At 52.3% G+C, this 21597-nt stretch overlaps 1 protein-coding gene across 5 annotated transcripts in view; it reads left to right on the forward strand.

Moving 5' to 3' along the window:
• Positions 1 to 21597, forward strand: part of Inpp5a (inositol polyphosphate-5-phosphatase A) — a 176052-nt gene that overhangs the window by 52422 nt on the left and 102033 nt on the right. For all 5 annotated transcript variants that reach the window (XM_077105551.1, XM_077105550.1, XM_077105553.1 and 2 more), the window contains exon 3: positions 20069 to 20169. In XM_077105551.1, the coding sequence (XP_076961666.1) occupies positions 20069 to 20169 (101 nt within the window). The remainder of the gene's footprint in view (positions 1 to 20068; positions 20170 to 21597) is intronic.

The raw sequence follows: 21597 nt of genomic DNA on the forward strand, positions 1-21597 counted from the left end.
CTGGCAGTGGCAGCCCTTGGTCCCCAAGGGTCAGGGAGGCTAAAGCTGAGAGCTGTTGCTGGACCCAAACCTGTACTAAGAGGATCAACCCTGGCTGGCGACCAGGGGATCGTGGAGCCTGCCTTGCTGTGTGGGTGAACCCAGGGGTCAATGAAGTTGAGGGTTCTGGGCACAGTGCCCTGAAGACTGCAACTGTCCCTGTGAACAATGCGCTGAGCACCATGTCTCCTATGGAAGGTGGGGTTCCCCAGCCAGTGCTCCTGTGTCCTGGTTTCTCCGTCCCAAGATGTCAACGTAAGTCTGGCCGTAATTGTGGGATAGATGAGTGAATGAAGCTGTAAGGGAAGTGTCTCCCAGGAATATCAGTGTGAAGGCAGGAGGTCCAGGCAGATTGAAGCTAGGGTCAGGGTGACGGGAGCATATTGAGAGAGGGTGGGACTCAGGCAGGGGTTCCCTGGGACGAGTTCCTATAACCATGCCAGGTACTGGTAGTTCACGGTGAGTAGCACACTCAGGTCTATGAGGCTGTGGGCTGGACTGGAAAGCAGGTGTTCAGAGGGGCTGGGGGGCTGTGGAGAGTGGGGAATGCCGAGGTGGTGAGAACTGTCGCTTGTAAATTTGGAGATGCAATGCTGATACCTCCGTAACTCAGTTGCCACTGTTGAGTGTGCATATGATGTGTGGTTCTGATTAGGAATCCTAATTGTGTACTTGGTGAAGAGAAAGGCAGTTAGCCTCAAGTGTGGGTGAATACTTTTCTAGAAATTAATGTCCTAAAAGGAAAAAGAAGGAATGAATCTCCAACAGAAAACTCTGAGAGCAGATCTCCTGCCAACGATATCTTAGCATCCATGAAGACAGCGTGAGCGTGCCTGATGGTGCTTTGTTTCTTTGGTAAACAAAATCTGTTGGCACACACAGACTGAGCGCAGGCCCTTCCTTGCCCACCTCCAGGAGGCAGCACAGCCGAGAGCCCATTACAGGCTCTGAACCTGCAGGGACTACTCAAGCCCTCACACCCTTACTCGCTGTGTGACATGGGCAAACTGCCTGCCCTCGCTGCCTCTGTGTCCCGATGGCAGGCAGTGTGGCCACCCATGAAGGTCAGTGAGAGGAGAATGGGCTTGCTGCAAATAAATTGCAGCCTCGGCCACCATGGGACTTGGGCAAGCCAGTCACTGCACCGTGGTGAGGCGGCCTGTCCTGCCTCTCACCTGTTCATTCACATACTTGAGGAGGGGAGCCAAGGAAGGAAATGTAGCTACTCACTCTTTCTGGATAGGAAAGGCTTTTCTGAGCTGCAGTTAGTTGAAGGAATTGTATAGGAAAAGGCCAGTAAACCTGACTCAGCACAGCTGGCCAAGTTCTCTTCACACTCTTGAAGCCTGCATGTTACTAAAAGACAGACTGGTGTTAACATTCACAAGAGCCCTTCCAGGGAGGGTGTCGGCCTCAGCGAGAACCTCTCTGCTGCAGTGGCAGTGCCATGTGAGGCACCTGTGCAGCTCCACGTCTTCCCAGAGGCACGTTTAAGGGGTGAACGGAGGTGAGATTGGGCTTAACAGTGTATTTTGTTTGACCCCGGTTTTCCCCATGTCATTCTGACATCTATGTCGTGTTTTTGTGCTCCCTTTGGAATCGAGTGTGCATATTGCTCTTAGAGCATGTCCATTTCAGATGACAGGTACAGGACACTCAGTGGCTGCTGTCTTAGACACTTGTTCTTCTCCCGTGCAATCTGAGCACTGTGCTTGAGCACTTGCTCTGCCTCTCGGGTGAGAAGTATATGCATTTGGCTGCTCAGGGCTTGCTGTTGTGGTGTTGCAGCATGCCCAGAGCTACAGATGGGAAGCACCCTTCTGGAAAGAGCTTGGCAGGGTATATCAGGGGTCTCAGGCCTGTCTTTGCTGTCCCCAGCACACAGTGCAGAAACCCCCATGGATGTGCACAGAAGCCCAGCCCAGCTGTGTCATGAGGGTCGGGCTTGGAGGACTGTGTATGGTGTCTTGGTCATGTGATCACCAGCTGTTAATGATTTGGGAGAAGGGCTTAAGTTGGAACATTCTCGTAAATATTGTAGGACAGTGGTGTGACATATGCATAGGAAAGCTTGGTGGTAGGGTAACAGGTGACCTTGCCATTAGGTTCCTTCTGCTTCCTGGTGTGTCCGCGTGTTTCTGGAGTCAGTTCAGCCTGCGTATGGTTCTCTTGCACTGCCAGACTCTGCTCAGCCCCTTACGTGGTCATCTCAGAATGGCTCTGCTGCAGCTGCCCTCCATGCTCCATTCTCTAGGTTGGAAAACTGAGGGTTAGAGAGGTTGAGAGATGTGTCTGAGACCACATGGCGAAGCAGTGGCCAGAACAGGGGCCCCTGTTGCCGTGGTTTCGAGGTGGTGCTTGCTGTGAGCAGTAAGAGGAGGGAGAAGATAGGCTGGGTTCTGTAGATGGCTGAGAGGAGGCCAGCAGGAGTGAGGAGCATGGTTCTGGGAGGCGTGGAGGAGGTCCTGGGAGTTAGTTCCAGCCTGGGAAGCAGGGCCCTGCAGAGGGGTCCACGTGACCTTGCAGTGGTACACAGTGGTACAGTGGGGCATGGGGACTCAGAGCTGGCTATTGGATTCTCTTCCCCAGAACTGGCAGGTTGCTTGCTGTGGGAGGGGGAATGGGGAGATGGGGGCACTGGAGGAAAAAGGAGGGTGTTTGGACCATCAAGTGGCAGTGAAACGTGAAGACCCTAGGAGAGGAGGAGGTCCTGAAGAGTTTCCAGCAGCCCAGCTGAGGACTCCGGGTAGCCCTTGGAGAGAGTTACGGTGAGCATTTTCCTGAGTGAGTCCTCCGTGCCCAGGAAGGGAGAGAGGAGACAGATATGTTTGCTGGAGCCTGGGTGGGCCCTATGGACCTGGACTCTGGAAGGTGCCGTTCGAGTCAGAGTGGGCCTAGGTGATCACAGTTGTAGAGGTGGGCGGGGCTGGTGCTTCCGCACTGGGGAAGCCTTTGCAGCTCTGGACCCTATGGGCAGGGGCTCCCCTCATGCGCTCATGTCCCCCGTGAGCTAGTAATGGCCACAATGAGGAGGGCCCTCACCAAATTGTGTGATGGGCAGCTCCTTGAGAGCTGTGAGAAGTGCCCAGGCTTCTCTTGCTGTGCCTGTGGGGCTGTGGCCGCTCGCTGGCTTCCAGGTCAGCTGGAAAGCCAAGGTAAATGGTTGGGAGGTGGGCACGAGGCCCACAGCTCTGCTTTGTGACCTTCAATTTAATTGTCCCCCTGCCTCAGCTGGGAAAGTGCTTCTCAGTTTAAATTGCTGTGTTCACATGGTACTTTGATGTTCTCCAGCAAGATGCTGGTCCAGACGGAAGTGAGCGCTGGCCTGCTTCTTTCTGTTACATCCTGACAAGGGAGCTTCAAGTTGCCTTCTGCCTGTGAGGGGGAGGGGCTCAGCAGAGGTCCTGGTCTTGCAGAGAAACTCAGACACGATGTCCCCAGGCGTTCAATACCATGCAGACCCAGGTGGCTGCTGCCTACTTGCACTGGCCACACTGCTTGATGTAAGGTCATGAGACTGTGGCATCCTATGCAGGGCAGCAAGAGGAACATGCCTGCTGCCCACATAGCTGGCTCCTTGCACCCTGCACTGCCTCTGGCCCTGTGCTGGGCATGAACTTGTAGAGAGGCTATAGGACAGGGTTCTTGAGGAGCTGAGTCTAGTTGATCCCCAGCTCCAGCTGCCCTTGGGCTTGTTGGGCCTGGAGGAAGAGCCCGACCTGAGACCAGAGGGCAGCGGGAATTTGAAGAGCAGGGCGTTTCCAGCATGACTGCTGATTGCTCTGTCTCTTTCTGGCCCTTATCCTGACTGTCAGGCTCCCAGTGGCGTGGCTCACAGGGTGTAATTCCTTTTTAGGTCACTCTGATACTCCTCTCTGAAGGAGGACTAACAAGGCCTGCCTGTTGCTATTTTTAACTTGGCTCTTGGCAGTGGGCAGGGCCAGTGGCTGTAGGCCTGTGCCACAGGCTTCCCCAGCCAAGAGGGGCCTTCTTGCTCGAGTATCTGCATGATGTCATAAGCAGGGGCCTGCTTATTGTGTGTGTGTGTGTGTGTGTGTGTGTGTGTGAGAGAGAGAGAGAGAGAGAGAGAGAGAGAGAGAGAGAGAGGGAGGGAGGGAGGGAGGGAGGGAGGGGCGCCTTGTGTTCCTTGCCAGATTTCTAATTCACTCTTTTCCAAAATACTTTTCCAAAACACAGCCTTCCTGTGAAAAGTATAGTTCAGGGAAATAATAGTAGAAGCACCCATGTATTTTTACCAGCATCCATTTTTCTTTTTCTTTTTTTAAACATTTATTTTTTTAGATGTAATTGGGCACAATACCTTTATTTTTATGTGGTGCTGAGGATCGAACCCAGGGCCTTGCCCATGCTAGGCTAGCACTGTGCCCCTGAGCCACAGCCCCCATTTTTTCTTTAAGGTAGAAATCCTTTTCTTTTTTTTCTGTAAGAACCTTGGTTTGAGACACATGCAGCTCTGGGCATTGTTTTCTCTGGTTGTCCAGGGTGCAGAGCGTGTGGAGCAGGAGGGCCAATACAGGGCAGGGGAGCTCCTGCAGGGGTGTGCAGGGGTGTCCCTGCTTTTTAAGGCATGTTTGCAGCTGGCTGTGACGACTGCCCTGCGCCCCAGTGTGGCCTTTCCCTCCCATGCACAAGGGGCCCCTGCTGCCAGGCTACTTGTTTTGCCTGAATGATTCTTTGCTCACTGTCTTCCAGGATCCAGAGATCCTTCTGGTAGCCAGGAAAAGGCCAGTCCTAAGCTGCTGGGCTCGGCTCTGGGCTGCTTGGCTGGGCAGTCCTCCCATTCTGAGGGAGGCAATGCTGAGGCCTGGCGACTGTGTCTGCCCTGCCACTTCTCCCTGCACCTGCTGTAGCCCTTGGCGTGAGTGCTGATGTCCAACTAGTAACTGCCCACCAGAGCCTGTGCTGTGTGCCTTGGTGCCTGCCTCTCATTGATGCCCCACAGCCACCATCCAAGGTCCAGGCATCCTGGACCCTTGATATCAGGGCACCAGGTCTGGGTCCTCATGGGAGGTGGCAAAGTGAGAATCTCATTTGGTGACAAGCTGCAGCCAGTGCCTTCTGCATGCAGGAGTGGACTGGGAAATGCTCAGGAGCCTGGGGGTCAGGTTTCAATGTAGCCATTATAAAAAGTCAGATTACAGTTCTTATAATGAAGTAAATCACAGTAGCCCAAGGTGATCAATGCTCATAGTTGCTCTATTGCTCTGTGCATGATCCTGTTTTTTCTTAATGTCTGAGTGAGGCAGTATGCCATTACCATGCATGGCTGAACATCTCCCTAGCCCTGTTTGCCCCTGTCATGATGGTAGCTTAGCACTGTAGAGAGGGCATTTGCACGAGGCACATGGGTAGATGCTGCACCCCAGGGTTCCTGCCCAGAGCTGGCCGTGGAGCCCTTCAGCACACTATCTCAGTGGGTTGTGCAAGTGCTGTCTCAGCTGATCCTGAGACGACATCTGTGCCAGGGCAGCAGCTGCTGGGGGTTTCAGAAAGGAGCAGGATTGTGAATCTGCTTTGCCCAGTGAGGATGTGGCAGCAGGAAGTATGACCTGTTGCCTTCTGTTTCTGAGTGCTGGTGCTTCAGAACCCTGTTGCAGAGCTGTCCTGGCTTCCCTGGGCGCTGGTCCCCTCCACGTTTTCCCATGAAGAGCTGCCGTCCCTTACTCTGGTGCCACCAGGATCTGTTGCTCTTTCAGTGCAGTGCTCACATATTATTCCACAGCTTCACTCAGTTGCAAAGGAAAAAAATTTTTTTTCTGTTAGCCAAAAATTCCTAACAGCATGTCACAAAAACTGATCTAATGAACTCTTCTGTGTTTCTCACCATGTGCAACAACTGGGTTGGTTTTCTGCCTGTGCTCTAGTCTATGCCAGTCCAGCCAGGCACTGTGTCTACAGAGGCCTGCATCTACCTGGCATGGCTGTGCGGCACCTGAGCAGGGTACTTCACCAGGTAATGGCAGCACGTGTGTGTGTTTCCACGTTGTGCTCCAGGGTGGGATGCTACGATAGTGATGCCTCCTTTCTCCTTCCTCTCATTAGCAGGAAACTTGGAATGATCAGAGACCGCACAGGAAGTGCTTGCTATCATTCAGACGCATTCACTGTGAAGCATTTGGGGTGGGTTGCCGCTCTGGTCCACGGTCCTGGCAGAAGGGGGATGTGTTCATTGGTCTCTGGTTTTTTGTTCTTACCAAGGTAAATGCTGAGCGTGCTTACTACATTTTCTTGATGGAACTTCAAACCTATAAGGGAGAGGATAGTAGGGTAAACCAGGCCTAGCCCCACACCCTATAGTTGAGCTTGGCCAGCTTATTTCAAATCTGTCTCCACCTGCTCCTGCACCCCTAATTGTCTCTAAGCAAAATCAGATGGTGTATGGTTTGATTCTTGTGTATTTTATTTATTTAGTGATCCTGGGGATTAAACCCAGGGCACTCTACCACTGAGCTATCCCTCAGCCTCAGCCCCCCTTCTAAATTTTGAGATAAGGTTTTACTTAATTGCCGAGGCTGGCTTGAATCTGTGATCCTGTGTCAGCTTCCCACCCTGTTTTGTTTCATTATTGAACATTTCTATAGTTATCTCTAAAGAATTAAAAGAATATCACTGTCATATCCAAAAGGATTAACAATAATCCAGTGTTATTAAATATCCAGGCAATATTCAGGTATTCTTAATTGTTTCTTAACTTCTTAAAGTTTGTATGTTAAGATTGATTGCTGTGTTGGTAGAAATTAGTCTGTGATTTCATTGAGGTATGTGTTTATGGCAAAGGGCCTGACATGTCATACCTGCGAGACCATCTCAGTGATCAAGATGTGACAGCTCCATCGTCCGCGTGGATCCTGGTGCCCTCCCTCTCTCCCCTGATGTCCTTAGGCAGCCACTGCTTTGCTTTCTGATGAGTTTTGTGTTTCCTTGAATTTTACATAAACAGATTGAATACTGTGTATACTTCTTCTTGGCTGGCTGCTTTCAGGCAGTGCGCCTGCTCCCTGTGGTCAGAGGACAGTCTCTGTGCTTTAATTCCTTGAACCCGTCAGGACTTGGTTTGTGGCCACATAAGGCTTTTCTTGGCGGGCATACCACGGGAAGGCAGAGGATGCGTGGTCTGTGTGCCTTGGGCTGGTGTGCAGTCGCTGTTCTGTCCTTGTGCATCCCCGTGAGTGCTGAGGTCTGGATGTGGCCACTGTTGAGGAGGTGGCACTCTTCTGAACGACTGCAGGGTAGCTGGCTACTGCCGTCTCCTGTCAGTTTCCATGTTTGTGGCTGTGCTGTCTCCCAAGCCTCGTCTCTGATGTCACTCAACAGTGCCCTTCCTGTCTCCTGGCTGCAGCTGCTGCTGCTGCCTTCCTGGCTCCCGCTGCATGGCATCCTTCTACTTAGTGTGACCCCGGCAGGCAGGGCATGCGAGTCCTGGTTCTGTGCACCCTGCCTCTCTGCCTCTTGCTGGAGCATCCAGGCCAGGGCACTGTGGCAGAACTTCCAGGACTGTGCATGCGGCTGGTGACCACCTGAAGTGCCATCAGTGCTGTTGAGCTGCTCTTGGAATTTTATATAAACTTAAATTCAGCTCAAACAGCCACCTGGGCCTTTGGCTGCTGCGTGCCCAGGGCAGGTGTAGGCAGCTAACACCCAGTTTAAGACCTGTGGTGTGGTTGGATTTGGGCTGCCATTTTATAACTTGTTTGCACGCTCCTTGTTCCTTTCTGTCCATTTCTTGCTTTATTTTAGATTTTTTTTGTTTTGTTTTGCATTTCATTTTAATTTTATCTTTTGACTGTCTTTTAGAAAATGTTTTTGCAGCTGGGGGTGGTGGCATACACCTATAAATCCAGGACTCTGCAGGCTAAGACAGGAGGATTATAAGTTTAAGGTCAACCTAACCAACTTAGTGGGGCCTTCAGGAACTTAGCAAGACTCTGCCCCAAAATAAAAAATAAAAAGGGCTGGGAGTGGGGTGTGTTGGCATACACCTGTAATCCCAGAAACTCAGGAGGCTGAGACAACTTAACAACTTAGTGAGGCCCCAAGCAATTTATTGAGGCTCTGGCTCTAAATAAAATATAAAAAGTGCTGGAGATGTGGCTCAGTGGTTAAGCATGCCTGAGTTCAGTCCCCTATACAAAATAAAATAATAGCGAAAAAAAAAATCCAAAAAAACCAAAAAATATATTTTGGTGGTTGGCTTATGATATACAGTCATGTATTACCTAAGGAGGGGACATCTCTGGGAAATGTGTTGCTAGGTGGTTTCATGTTTGCATGTTGAACATTGTGTGCATGCCTTGATGGTGTACATCAGCTGGGCAGTGGGGAGACTTGGTGACTACGAGGTGCCGGAGGCTGCTGCTAGTCACAGGGCAGACTGTCCAGTTGCCTTTTCTTTCTAACAAGTAGAAGGAGTGCCCACTCCAACGATGGTGCAAGTGTGGTATGCTAAACATCTAAACCGGCCGTGCCCTCTGTGCGTGTATATGGCTGTGTGTGCTGTGCCCTTGTAGGACTGGCAGTGGAGTTGGTTTGCTCACACTGCACCAATGGACATATGGTGCATTGTGCTGAGGCCTTGTAGTGGCCCTGCGTTGAGTTCTCAGGACTGCATGGCTTGTCCTTGCAGGAACGTTATTTTCAGTGCAGGAGTGTGCGGGCCTCGATGCACAGTGTAGAGGTCCTGCCATCATACAAGTTTCCATACAGCACATGCACATCTGCACACCGAGTGCCCAGCAGGCAGGATTATGAAGGGTAAACCAGGTCAGCTTCTCACCCTGTGCAGCCAAGCCAGCCTACCACCTCTCTCTGGAAGTTGGGCTTTACTAGCAGTGGCTGCTTTTGTGTTTCTACAGCACAGTGTTTCCTCAGACCCTCAAATATGCATCTGGGTCTTATGCAGAAGAGCCCACCCTGTTCTGGAAGGTCCCCAGAGCCCCTAGGGGTGGCGGAGTCTGTTTCCTCTAGGAATGGTGCTCAGCCGGATGTGCACCCCTCGAGGTGTTCCACGACCGCCTGGCGTGGTGCCCTTGCAGTGCTGCTCAGGTGAGGAGGCCTGTGCAGTCCAGATTCCTGGGAGGCTGTGCCTCAGCCTTCCACCTGCAGGCCTGGGGCGTGGTCAAGGGCGAATGCTTCCAGGGTGCTTTCTCGTACTCCTTAAGTGTTGCCGTGTGTGTTCGGCCCTTTACCCTTTCTGAAGCTTTCTTGGATGGTAGTCCTGAGAGCCAGCCCTGCCCCGCCTGCCTCCTCCAGGCCTGGCCGTGCTGCTGTACCTCACGCCCTTGCTTCTCTGGCTTCTCACTCTCTGCTCTCCAGTGCTGTGTTGCTGCTGCTTTCTTGGTCCTCCCTCCTGGCTCTGAAGCCCTGGTTGAACCTTCCTTTAAGCTGTTATCCCTGGAGTGCTTGTCATTGCTCAAGGTCAGTCGTCACTCCCTTCTCTTGGTCCTTTTCTGTCCTGGTTTTGTTCCTGATTCCAAATCCTTGAGTGGGTTTGATTCTGTGTACAGTGGAGACGTGAACCTTCCTCCTCTTGGTGCTTCCTGGCCCGCGTGTCCTCTACCTGTGCAGCATGTTTCTTCCCTGCTCTACACCGCAGCCCTGCGGGACCCTGAGAGCCTCTTCCCTTCAGTCAGCAAGCCTGTGCTCTGGGTTCCTGGTGTGGAGGCGCCCTCTTCTGTCGGTCTTCATAGCCCAGGGACAGTAGCTGGGTGGTTTGTTGGGGGTTGGCACTTCCTTGACTTCATTTGTCTGCAGGGCCCTGTGTTTTCATCCTCTTCCTTGCTCCCTCACTACTTTGTTGCTGGAGGCTGCTGCTTCCTCTTTTTTATCTTTCTTGTGTGCGGGCCTTGATGCTTTTAATAAGCCTTTACGCCCACCCCCTCTAACCCACAGATCCCTTAAGTCACTTCCCTGGAGTCTGTGCTCTGGTGGCCTGGAGACTTCCTGTTGGTGGGTGGAGGGCTCTGCCTAGGCCCTCCTAGTGCCCTGTCTTTCTGTTCTTTCTGGCTGCCTGCTGTGCTCCATGCTGCCTTGCCCCAGGTTTGCTTGTAGTTCCCATGTGGTCCCCACCAGCACCAAAGCAGAGGCTCAGTGTTCCCTGCCCTACCTAATTACTTAGTATGTAAATTGTGTGTTATAGATGTAGTACATGTTTAAATGTGTACACTATTACATGCATGATATTTGGGGACAGGTTGTCCTCAGCTACCTTGGAGGCTCACCCAAGAAGCAAGAGGTACTCTCTCAACACTCACCCAGACCCTGCCTTTGCTGCCTTTTCTTCATCTCGAGGCTGGTGCCCTCTGGTGTCATCTGTCCCCAGAGCCCCTGTGTCCAATAGATGGGTCACCTTTCCTCTGGCACAGTGCTCTCTTCTGAGCCCAGGTTTTTCTGATGGATGGAACAGTTCAGGGTGACGGAGCTGCCTTCTGTCAGGGTGTCCCTTCTCCACGGGGGTCAAGGCTTTTCCATTGTTGCATTCATCAGTTGATCATGACATGTCTGGACATGGGTTTTCTCTGGATTTTTCTTCTTAAGCATTCACTGAGTCTCTCGAATCTCTGAATTTGTCTTTCTCTAAATTGAGGACAATTTTAGCCATTGCTTTCTCAAGTATTTCTATCCTGCTTCATGATCTTTCTGCTGACCTGGGACTCCAGATACGGTCCCGTGCCACTTAATGACATTTGGTCACCATGTTTCAGCCAAGGAAGGACCCATGAGCCGCAGTGGCCCCAGGTCATCAGGGAGCTAGGGAGTTCCTAGGGTGTTCAGCTTGCTGCTGAGTGCTCGGCAGGCCCCCATGTGCTCTCTCCCTATCTCTTGGGTTGCGTTGGGTTGAGGTCAAGCTGGGTGCACTCTTCTGCATTTGTGCAAGGTCACTTCCAGCAGGCAGCGTGCTCACTCCATCGGCTGTCCCGTCTCCTATGAGCCCGGGCTTTGGGAAGGGTTTGTAGGGTGCCTGCTCTGCAAGTCTGAGGTGCTTGTCCCCCGTAGCTGGATGTTTCCCTAAGGAGGCCTGGCCCTCCACTCTTTGTTTCCAGAGTTACAGGTCATCTTAAAAAGGCAAGGTACGTTCCTGCTTCGTTCTCTTTTCTTGACGGTTTTCCATAGATTCTCCTATGCTAGATAGCACCCTCATGTCGCCGTGACAGTACCTGGGTTTTCTTTGTTTTGTCGTGTCCTTACGGATGAGGATTTGCCGCAGTCCGGCTGGCTGGGCAAAATAACTGAGGGGTGACGAACAACTTGTGTAGATTGATACAGCAGGAATGGAAGCTGTTTATTGTAGGACCCGAGCGATATTTATACACTCCACACAGCTTATTTTAATTAACATAAAATAGATACATCAGTCAACCAATAAGGAATCTCCACACTTAATGGCTCACTTTTGTTACTTCACAAACCACTCCCTCTGGCATTTTGTCAGGAGCAGTCCAGACTTGTTTACAGACTCTAACATTGATTGTGTACTGCCTGGCAGCGGCTAGTCCTGGGGGAGTGTGTGGTGTCAGGTGCAGTTATAGTTCCTGGGGTCATCGAACCCCACTGCCCTGTCCAGTGCACATGCCTGACCTTTCTTCACACACACAGACACAAACCTGCAGACTGCGCCTCTGCAGAAGGTGCCTGGTGCCCTGAGACAGAGTCACAGTGTCTGGTGTGGATCCACCTCTGGTCAGTGTAAGGAAGGCTGCTCATGGAGTCTTGGTAGAGGATGTGCTTGCAGACGGGGCTGTGGGTCTGGAAACACCAGAACAGAACTCTGATCTTTCCAGCACCATTCATTACTTCTCCCCTGAAAGTTTGCATGATAAAGATATTTGTCTGTTTATAGTTTTGAACACAGGGGACGGGAGCCAGGGGCACGCTAATGAGCTACATCTTCATGCCTTTTACTTTTTTGTGTGTGTGTGGATACACGGCTTTGCTACATTGTCCTGGCCTGAAGTAGCAAACCTCCTGTTCCAGCTACCTGAGTACCAGGGATGACAGGCTCAGTCACCACACCTGACAGAGATTGCAATTTGATGATGCAGATTCCATGGAACCAGGATGCTAACCTGTGGATCCCCTGCTCAGAGTGTCTGTCTGTCTGTGTGCAGGAGATGTCATCCTTTCCCTTGTGCATCGTTCTGAGTTTTTTAAACCTCCTGTTGGAAGACCATGGGTTTGAGGAGGTTCCTTGGGACATTGTCACCTCTGTTGCATACATCCTGGTTGCACCCAGGGCTGGGTGTGTTTTGGCGGAATTCTCCAGTGTGGTCACATGCTAGTGTTCAGGCTTCAGGGCTTTGGGTGCAGTAGGAGGGTAATGTGGAGAACTTCCATTGACCACAGAGGACTCTACCTTGGAGCTCAGGGATGATAATGGCCGTTCTTTAGGCACATTGTTCCACCTGAAGAGCAGTGGTTTGGAAACCTGGGTCTGTTGGGGTTGGTCCTGTGGAGGAAGTAGAGCTGCCTGTGGAGTGGTCAGTGCGGAGAGCTTGGGCCAACTCCAGGGCCTGCTGGCGTGCTCTTGGGCTCACCCCAGCCTGTTTTTATCAGGCTTCTTGTCCCATGGCCCCTTTCATCTTCTGGGGAACCCTGGTGTGTGGCACTCAGACCCATATTCCACGCCTCATGTGTTCAGCACTGCAGCCCCAGCGCCTGGTGGGTCTGGTGCTGATGCTCCTTGCTCAGGGGCCATTGGCGGTTCTGGAACTGCCAGCGTTGGGCTGGTCTTGCCTGCCGTCTGTGTCACTGCCAAATTCCTAGTTCTCAAGAAATTATGAAATTCCTGAGAAAAACATAACTGAAAAAGTGGATGTGAGTCTCCCTGCCTCTAAAATATTTAGGGTTTGAGGCCTGAGGGCTGTCGTTCTCAGAAGGCAGGCTGCTTGCTGGCCAGGGGCTTTAAGAGCATCCTGGTCTGGGGGTCCTGGAGCGAGTAGTGTGGTGTGGAGGAAGCCAGTGGCTGAGCTCTGATGAGAACCAGGGCACGTGTGTAACAAAAGGGGAGCTGCACCCTGGCCACAGGGTGGGGTGTGGGCAGAGATATGGCTGACTGGAGGCGGTGCTACCATGGAATGACAGAGTAGTGGCTTTGGACAATAGCCACTTATGACTCACTCTTGGGGGCCAGAACTTTGGAGCTTGCTGTGTGGCTCTAGCCCCAGGCCTCTCATGACACTGAGATCAGCTCATTGCCCAGACTGTGTCCTCTGAAGCTCTGCTTTTTCCTGGAGATGAGGAGCCATTGTCCTGCAGCTTGCTCACCTGTCTGGCCACCTCACATGGGCTTTGTGTGGGAGACCACAGTCCTCCAAGGACTGCTCTGCCCAGGGCAGCGGGGGAGAGACTGCAGCGCTGGCCACAGTGGCCTAGCCCTCACATCACTGCATTCTCTTGGTCTCTGGTCCAGTTCACACCTAGGAAGGGACTAGCCTTGCGGTTTGGATGAGAGTGGGGGGAGCTGACAAGAGCAGGTGAGTCTGGTGAGCCGGTTGGCACTCAGAGGAAGTATGCTGGGAAGAGAATGGAGTCCCTTCCGTCCTCAGAGGAGAGTCCCTCTGTCACTCTGAGGTCTTCAAAGACTGTTGTGCTGAAGACTGCTCCCGTGACACCGCTTTGTCGTATTCAGTTTAGATGTGGGAACCGAAGGTGGGGCCACTCAGCACCAGATGCAGGATGGTGTGGCATGGACGAGGATTTTGCATAGCATTCATGGTTTTATGCATCCTTTGGTCCTGGGGGAGCTTTGTCCATGTTGTTGCTTTCCTTGTGAGTCATTGAAGAGCAAGTGCTCTTAGGACCATGCTGGACCTGGTCTGAGCCTGGTCCAAGGCACCGTGAAGCTGAATGCAGGCCTCCCTCGGGCCTTGCTCTGCAGAGCTGGGGTGTGGTGTTGCTGGAAAGTCGGCTCCCTGGAAATTGGCCCTGACTCAAGGGGACTGTGGTGAAGCCTGGGAGAAGAGTGACTTCCGTGGAGATCAATGTAGGTTGACAGGTTTGGGGGAGGAAATTGAGTACATAATTCCACTTAGTATTATCAAAAGTGGCAGAGAAACCATGGGTCAGAGCAAGTGGCATATTAACCGCCAGTTGCTGCTGAGATGCCAGCGAGGGAGTGTCATGCCTTGTCGTTTTAGGCTGTGCCAGGGCTTCTGCCGGCCTATCTTCCACTCCTCCCAGGGCTGTTGGCCACATGCTGTGGCTTTCCCTGTTTCATGGGTGGGCAGTGGGGGTGGGGAAAGGGCAGCTTAGGCCCCTCAGGGCTGCATCAGACACATCCTGTCTTGACAGGAAAACAGTGAGACAGTGAGCCTCACCTGCAGACCGGGCTGGGTTCTGTGGGCTGAAGAAATAGATGGCCAGACTACCTGGCCAGGAGAGTTAGCCCTGTGTGTTCTGTGGGTGGGCATGGGTTGGGCTCCATCCACCCCTTGACCCACTCTGCTGTGCTGACTCCAAACTAGGGTTGGCAGCCTGGGGCACCCTCTGGCTGCCTTCTGCAGACCAATAGCTGGGACATCCCCAGGTGTAGTGTAGTGATGGGGAAGTGCTAGGCTGTATCTCCAGTGGCTGCAGGCCTTGTAGGGTAGGAGGCCAGTGCCGGTTGTTCTTGGTGGGCAGGGTTATGGGCCAGGTGGCCAGACCTGGTGCTGGCTTGGCTGTGGATTCAGTGGGCCTCTTATGAGATTCTCGGGCAGGTCCAACCTCCACCGGAGCCCTGGGTGCTGTGCATCGAGAGGACCTGGCCAGTGTCTTGCTGTCAACATGGAGGATTGTGTTTTGAGAACTTTTTTGTTGTTGTTTTAAACAGTGGACAGGCTGTCTTTTGGGAAAAACCTTCAGCCATCTCTTAGGGTGTGAGGTACAGAGCAGCTTGAGCCCAGGGGCACTCGGGTGCCTGTTGGGGGACCTGCCTGTGTGTCCCCTTGTGCTGCTGTTCATGCAGGTAAGGCCAGCTCACCTTGTCCCCAAGACATGCACCTTCTTAACTGGGCCCAGGAGGCTGACAGCATCCATTGCTGGGTCTGGCCACAGCAAGTGTGTCCTCCTCATTGTCATGTTGTGAGCTCCTCCTGTACCCAGATGCCAGGTACTCAGGTCTGGCACTGGCAGGACCAAGCGGAGCAAGCCCAGACACAGACAGAGAAATGAGTTCCGTGTTCCCCTAGCTCAGGGTCTCCTCCCACTGTCTGTGCCTTGTCTCTGACTGAGGATGAAGCTCAGACAGGTCGGAGTGGCCTGAGGGCTGCAGCAGCAGTGGTGGAGTTCCCTGCAGACTCCTGTGTGGAGGCAGGTCCCTGTAGTGGGCAGTGGATGAAGTAGGAGAGGAGGTGGCTCTCTGGCAGGAACCCAGGCCTTGATTGGGTGTGTCCTTGTTCACACTTCGCCTGCTCCAGGAAGCAAGGGTGATCAAGTTAATGTCACAGGAGCCTGCACACTCCTGGTTTTCAGAGAGTGGTAAAAAAAAAAGAAAAAAAAATGGGTTTCATATACACCAGGAGAGCTGGGTCTGAGGAGTTTTAATGAGGTTTAAGGAGGAGTTGTCCTGGCAAATCCTATCAGCCAGAACCTGGCCCCCCACCTCCATCCCTGTTCTTGCCTAGGGGTTTCTGTGACTCTGACCACCTACTTCCTGTTCCTTTAAGCAACTTGCAATCATTTTTAAAAAATATTTGGTTTTTAGTTATAGGTGGACACAATATCTTTATTTTACTTTTTTGTGGTGCTGAGGGTCAAACCCAGTGCCTCACACATGCGAGGCAAGCACTCTACCACTGAGTCATGATCCCAGCGCCGCATCTTGTAATTGTCATACATAAAATCCTTACCTAGAAATAGTACAACTTACCTGAGAAGCCCGGAGCACCTTTGACTTCCTCCCAGGCCAGTCTGTGTGGTTCTGTGGGAGCCCTGATCCCAGAGGGAGGAGCTCATTGTCCTGCAGGACCCTGGACTGGCAGAGTTGTCTGTAGCTGTGGCTCCGACAGGACTGAAATTGTGGATCATCTTCCTGACCGAGGAGTGGCTCAGGTTTTCTCTGGGTGGTTCTGAGCAGCCATATTGCACCTGCACTTGTAGTACGTGGCATGGTATTGCACACACGTCTGTGTGGGGCCTGTGTCTCCAGTGGGTCAGTGTGGCTGCTCAGCTGCTGGTGCTGGCCGTGGCTTTGCCCTCCGTGTTCAGTGGGTCGGCCTCGCTCTTGTCCTGGACCTGTGGGCACCTGTTGCAGGCTCTTTCTGTCTTCTGCTTTCCTTGGGTGCAGCTGGCTGTTGTTGGTAGGTGGCTGCCCCTTTCGCAGGGGTCCTGCAGCTGATTCCTGACTGGCCAGCCTGGTGTGGTGCGTGCTGCCCCTCATGATGTTTGCCTCCTCTAGGTGTCTTAGGGCAAGGCTGCCTTCTCCCTGTCCCTGAGCCTGGAGCTTGTCAGGTCCCTTCCCTCCCACCAGGTGGAAGAAGAGCATTACCTAGGGGCACAATCGCCTGCCCGCCCTGGGGTCTCACCAGGTGCACTCCTCCAGCTCTTCTTCCCCTGGGCTCCTGAGAGGGCTTTCTGCTCATTTGGGCTGAGTTAGTGCCACTTGTCTGTGCTTTTTCTCCTAAAAATCTACCAACTTCTCCATGTGTCCTGTGTCCCCTTTCATGACCTGGGTTCTCCTGGGTTTGAACTGTTGTTTTCCTTTGTGCCCATGTCCAGGCTGGAAGCAGCAGAGAGCAGTGGTACCATGTTGTCTGAGGATGCTTCTTGTATGTGGATTGACTTGTCACTTCAGCACTGCTTCAACAGCTGGCTGAATTCCTGCCCCGCACCACCCTTGGTGTTCTGGCGAGGCTTGTGGAAGAGGAGCTGGGCTCTTTCTGTTTGCCAGGGCTCCCAGCAGAGATGAGCTCTCTGAGCAGTGCTGAGCCGTTGCCTGGGCAGGGTCCCCTGCAGGCACCAAGACCGGTCTGTCAGAAAGCTGGTGTCTTCCTTGCTCTCCTGTGGCTTCCTTAGGGAGTGCGGTCCTGCCTGGGACTCACTCCCACCACAGTGTTCTTCCGTTGCATTTCTAACAGTGCATGTGGCATAGGAAACCGTAAAGGAGAAGTGCGTGTGATTCCTGGCACACGCAGGTAGCTGAGGGGCCCACATATTTCCTGTCTTCAGCAGATGCAGCCCTTCAGTATATCCATGCTCTTGCGCTTGGGCCATGGCCAACTCCTATGGCTGTTGAGTTTGGATCCCTCCACTATTTTGGAGGTACACAGGACCAGAGTCAACCTTGGAAGTTTATTGTCATTTAAGTGCTGACTTTTGTGCCATAGAAGGCTACTTCTGTTTAAACAAGTGATTTTGAGGAAAGTGCTCCTTGGAATTTAGATGCAGGCCAACATACCTGAAGATCTCAAAGAGTGGTGGTGTGTTTCTGTTCATGGAGTGAGGGTTTAACTTCTGCTTCCGCATGGTCTAGGCAGCCTGGGAGGGAGCATGGCCCACCAGTGCCTGTGTCTGTGTGCCGACGGGGAGGGGTACCCAGTCTTCCTTAAATAGGAAGCTTCTAACAATGGCTTCTGGTGCCTCTCTTGGGGATGGTCTAGTTTCGAAACCATGCGCACCATGGCTCCTCCCTTTCCAGTGGAGAAGTTGCCAGCAAGTTGCCAGCACAGTGCACCTTTCTGCTTCCTTTCCCTCCAGCCCCTTCACCTCAGCAGCTGGATGAGAACTTCCTGCAGTATTCCAGGAAGCTGGATGCACTGAAGAACCACATCTGCTGAAGACAGGAAATATGTGGGCCCCTCAGTTACCTGCATGTGCCAGGAATCACACGCACTTCTCCTTTACGGTTTCCTATGCCACATGCACTATTAGGAATGCAGTGGAAGACACTGTGGTGGGAGTGAGTCCCAGGCAGGACTGCACTCCCTAAGGAAGCCCAGCAGAGTCCAGGCTCTGCTGCTCAGGCTCTGTCACATTGAACCCACAGTGGTCCTCTCATTTGCTGTGTGAAGCATGAAGTTCCAGGTGGGCTGTGGTGTGCACATGTTGCTTCAAGAAGTGACAAAGGGATGAAGGAAGACCATGTGATGGAGCTAGAGGTGATTTATTTTGAGATGGGAGCCTTCTGTTGGTGGCACAGCCAGCCACTCAGTGGCCCTGAGCTCCTTGGCCTCTGCCATGGGGTCATGGCCGACATTGCTAGTGTGCATGTGCTTCGTTGAGGACCCTAGAGGAAGCCCTTGTAGTAGTGAGGCCCGGAGCACCATGCCATAGGCAAAGGAACGGATCAGGGGTGTTCTGGCAAATGTCACCGCTGCAGAGGTGGCCCTGTGACCCTGTGAGGGCACTGTCCCATCTCACAGTGGAGCTGTTTGCAGAAATGTCACATGTGTTCATGTCCTTATTAGAATTTTCTCCTTTGGATAAGTATGTCCTGTGTTTTTATGTCACAGCCTGAAGTCGGGTTGGTCCTGCCTGGGGCTGGGCCACATGTGGTGGGATCTGCACTGTTGGTTCCCTCTAGATTCTTGCCGCACAGCAGGGCTGTGTGGAGGCCTCTTGGGCATAGCCGGGCACTTCTGCGTCTGAGTGTCTTCTCAACCCTGCGGCCCCACTCTGCCTGTTGGTTCAGCTGCTGCCCCCATCCTTGGCCTTGGGGTGGCAGTGAACCTGACTGTGGCTTCTCCTCTGCTCCTGCCCCCCTAACATCCCAAAGGCCCTTTCCGCTCTCAGTGATTACCAGGTATGGTCACCCTGTCAGGGGTGTCCCTGCAAGGCACTGCCTGTCCTGTGCTCCAGAAAGCAGGGCAACAAGGCCATACCACCCTCTGCTCAGATGACATCTGGGCTCCTGGGTTGCCTTATGTGTGTCTGTCTGAGCTTTGCTGCCTGGGAGTGTAGGTCTGCATGGCCGGCCGTGTAACTGTCAGGGTTCAGGAAGTCTGTTGTCAAAGGTGAATACTGGACCCTCTGAAACGGCAGTTTAGGGCAAGTTGAGTATACCGCAGAGACATGGAGTCCTTGCTAGTGACTTCAGAAACATGAAGTTGGGGATCTTGGGACCTCGGAGACAGTGCAGTGTGGGGACAGGGATGATACTGCAGTTGGTTAGGCCAGTCTAGGCTCAGGCCTGAGTCCAGGCTCTGCTGCTCAGGCGTTGTTACATTGGGCAAGTTATGCTCTGTACCAGTGTCCTCCACTGCTTCACAGCCATATAGAATTCCCCAAGGATATGAGACAACTTTGGGACCTGGTGCCTGCTCAACAGTTGGCTTCAGTGATTCCCATATGGGTCAAAAGTGCCTATGTGCAAGTGTGCACATGATTACACATATGTGCCACCTTGTGCCGACACAGGCTCATGTATACCCTCATGTACATTCTCACAATCATACTTTGTACAGGTGTGTTTATACAGTCTCATGCACATTCACATTCTCACATTCATACACACCTTGCAAATCATTCACACATATGCCTGTGATGCTTGTGATAGCGCTCACACGTGCTCACACATGAGACTCACATGCACAATGCACACATGTTCTTGGGCACACTTGTGCACACATGTAGAGCTACACACATCCACACACATGCTTACTCCTGCAGTTGCATTCTCTTACACAGTTTATACACACATGTACAGACATACGCTGATGTGCACACATGCTCACACATGTACATACCTGGGTGGCACTCTCATTTGCTGGTGGCCTACAGGTGGTGTCTTTGAGATGATGACCTGCTTGTTCAATTTTTGGGAGCTATCCAGACTCTGAAGCCCAAAGTGTTTCTTTTTCTGATTGGAGAATGATGCCTCTAGATTATTGAAGAAGTTCTAAGAAACTCTGAATCTTTTCTAAGGAATCTATGGTGATAGAAAGAGGGAGAACACTGGAAATGAAAGTAGCTGGGCATGTCAGGGAGGCTCTTTCAGCCTCTGTGGGAAGCACCCTGGTGTAGAGGTGCAGCACCCCAACCTGTGATGCCAGGGCTGGGGGCGGCTTGTGCCTGACCTTGTGCTCTTCCTCCTCAGGTCGTGCACACCCACAAGCCTCATTTCATGGCCCTGCACTGCCAGGAATTCGGAGGAAAGAACTATGAGGCCTCCATGTCCCACGTGGACAAGTTTGTCAAGTAAGTCTCGGGACAGGTTTCTGTGGGCTGCAGGGTGGGGGTAGGGTGTGTCATCTCCGTCTTTACCATTCAGGACTAAAACGTCCATCATGTATATACATATGCCTTCTTTGTCCATTCATTCCTTGGTGGACACTGAGGCTGTCCACCAGACATATAGTTTGGCTGCTATGAATTGTGCTGCTGTAGACATGGGTGTGCATGATCACCGTAGTGTGGTGACTCCCGTTCTTGAGACTAAATGCCGAGGAGTGGTATAACTGGGTCACAGGGTGGTTCCATTCCTAGCCTTGTGAGGGTTTCCATAGCACTTGTATTGACTCTCAGTGCCACCATCAGTGTAGAAATGTTCCTTTTCTCCATGTCCTCATGGAGCGGACTTCTTGAACAGGGTGCTTCTGCTAGAAATTTGTCCTGAGGTCTGCAGAAATCCCAGGCCTTGAGAATTGTAGTGAATTGTACTTCACTAACATTCTGTAAAATACAATGCAGGTAAAAGGTAAAATCTGTATAAGCTCGTTTTGGAAAATGTTGAAGGCTGTCATTATGGGTGGTGTTTTCCAAGCGGGTCATGAAATCAGTGTCCTTCCTTTCTGTCTCTGACAAGTGTGGTCATGAACCTGCTGGGTCTTGTCCCCGATCCTGTGCTCTGGCCTCCCGTGCAGGAGAAGTTGTGCCTTGTGACTTCAGGGCTGCATAGAAGGCCTCCATGCCATGAGGAAGGCACGCCATGTGCAGGTCCACGTGGGGGCCTCTGGGTCCACGGAGGGGATTTCGAGCCCTCCAACATGGTGTCTGATGTGAGGAGAAGAAGGCTTGTGGGGACGCTGTAGTGTCCTGCTGTTCTAGGCTGGGCGTTGGGAGTGACATTGCCACCCGTGCTGAATTCCCACCACCTGAGTCCCTCAAACACGACAGGGGTGGCTTTCAGGCTGAAAAACTTGCACATTTCCTCAAAATAATTTGTAATTTGGGCCATTTTAATTTTTTTCCCCTAACACTCACCAAACTGATATAAAATGCTGTGGAGAAGCATAGTGAACAACAGCTGGGACAGTCCTGAAGGGGAACGAGGTGGGACTTCTGCCCACCTGACCACAGGCTGCTCTGCAGCAGAGGGACCAGGGCTGCAGGCTGCAGACACGCAGGGCAGACAGCAGACGCAGGCCAGGCTACGCCCCTTATGCCCGGCTTGTGGTGCTGTGGGCTGTGTTTCCTGAACTGGGATCCCCAATTCCTGTCAGACAGGGCCATCACAGCCTGCACCGGCAGTTGCACTTGGAGAAAAGTAAAACTTATTCTTAAGACTAAGATATAGGAGAATAGCCTCTTCATAGGTTGGAGACAGGCAGAGATTTCCTCACAGAGGTCCAGAAAGTACGGCTGATGAAAGGTAAGACTGGCAAATTAATCATGTTGAAATGAACC

The sequence above is a fragment of the Callospermophilus lateralis genome, chromosome 15, assembly GCF_048772815.1.
Source record: "Callospermophilus lateralis isolate mCalLat2 chromosome 15, mCalLat2.hap1, whole genome shotgun sequence".
Lineage (NCBI taxonomy): Eukaryota > Metazoa > Chordata > Mammalia > Rodentia > Sciuridae > Callospermophilus > Callospermophilus lateralis.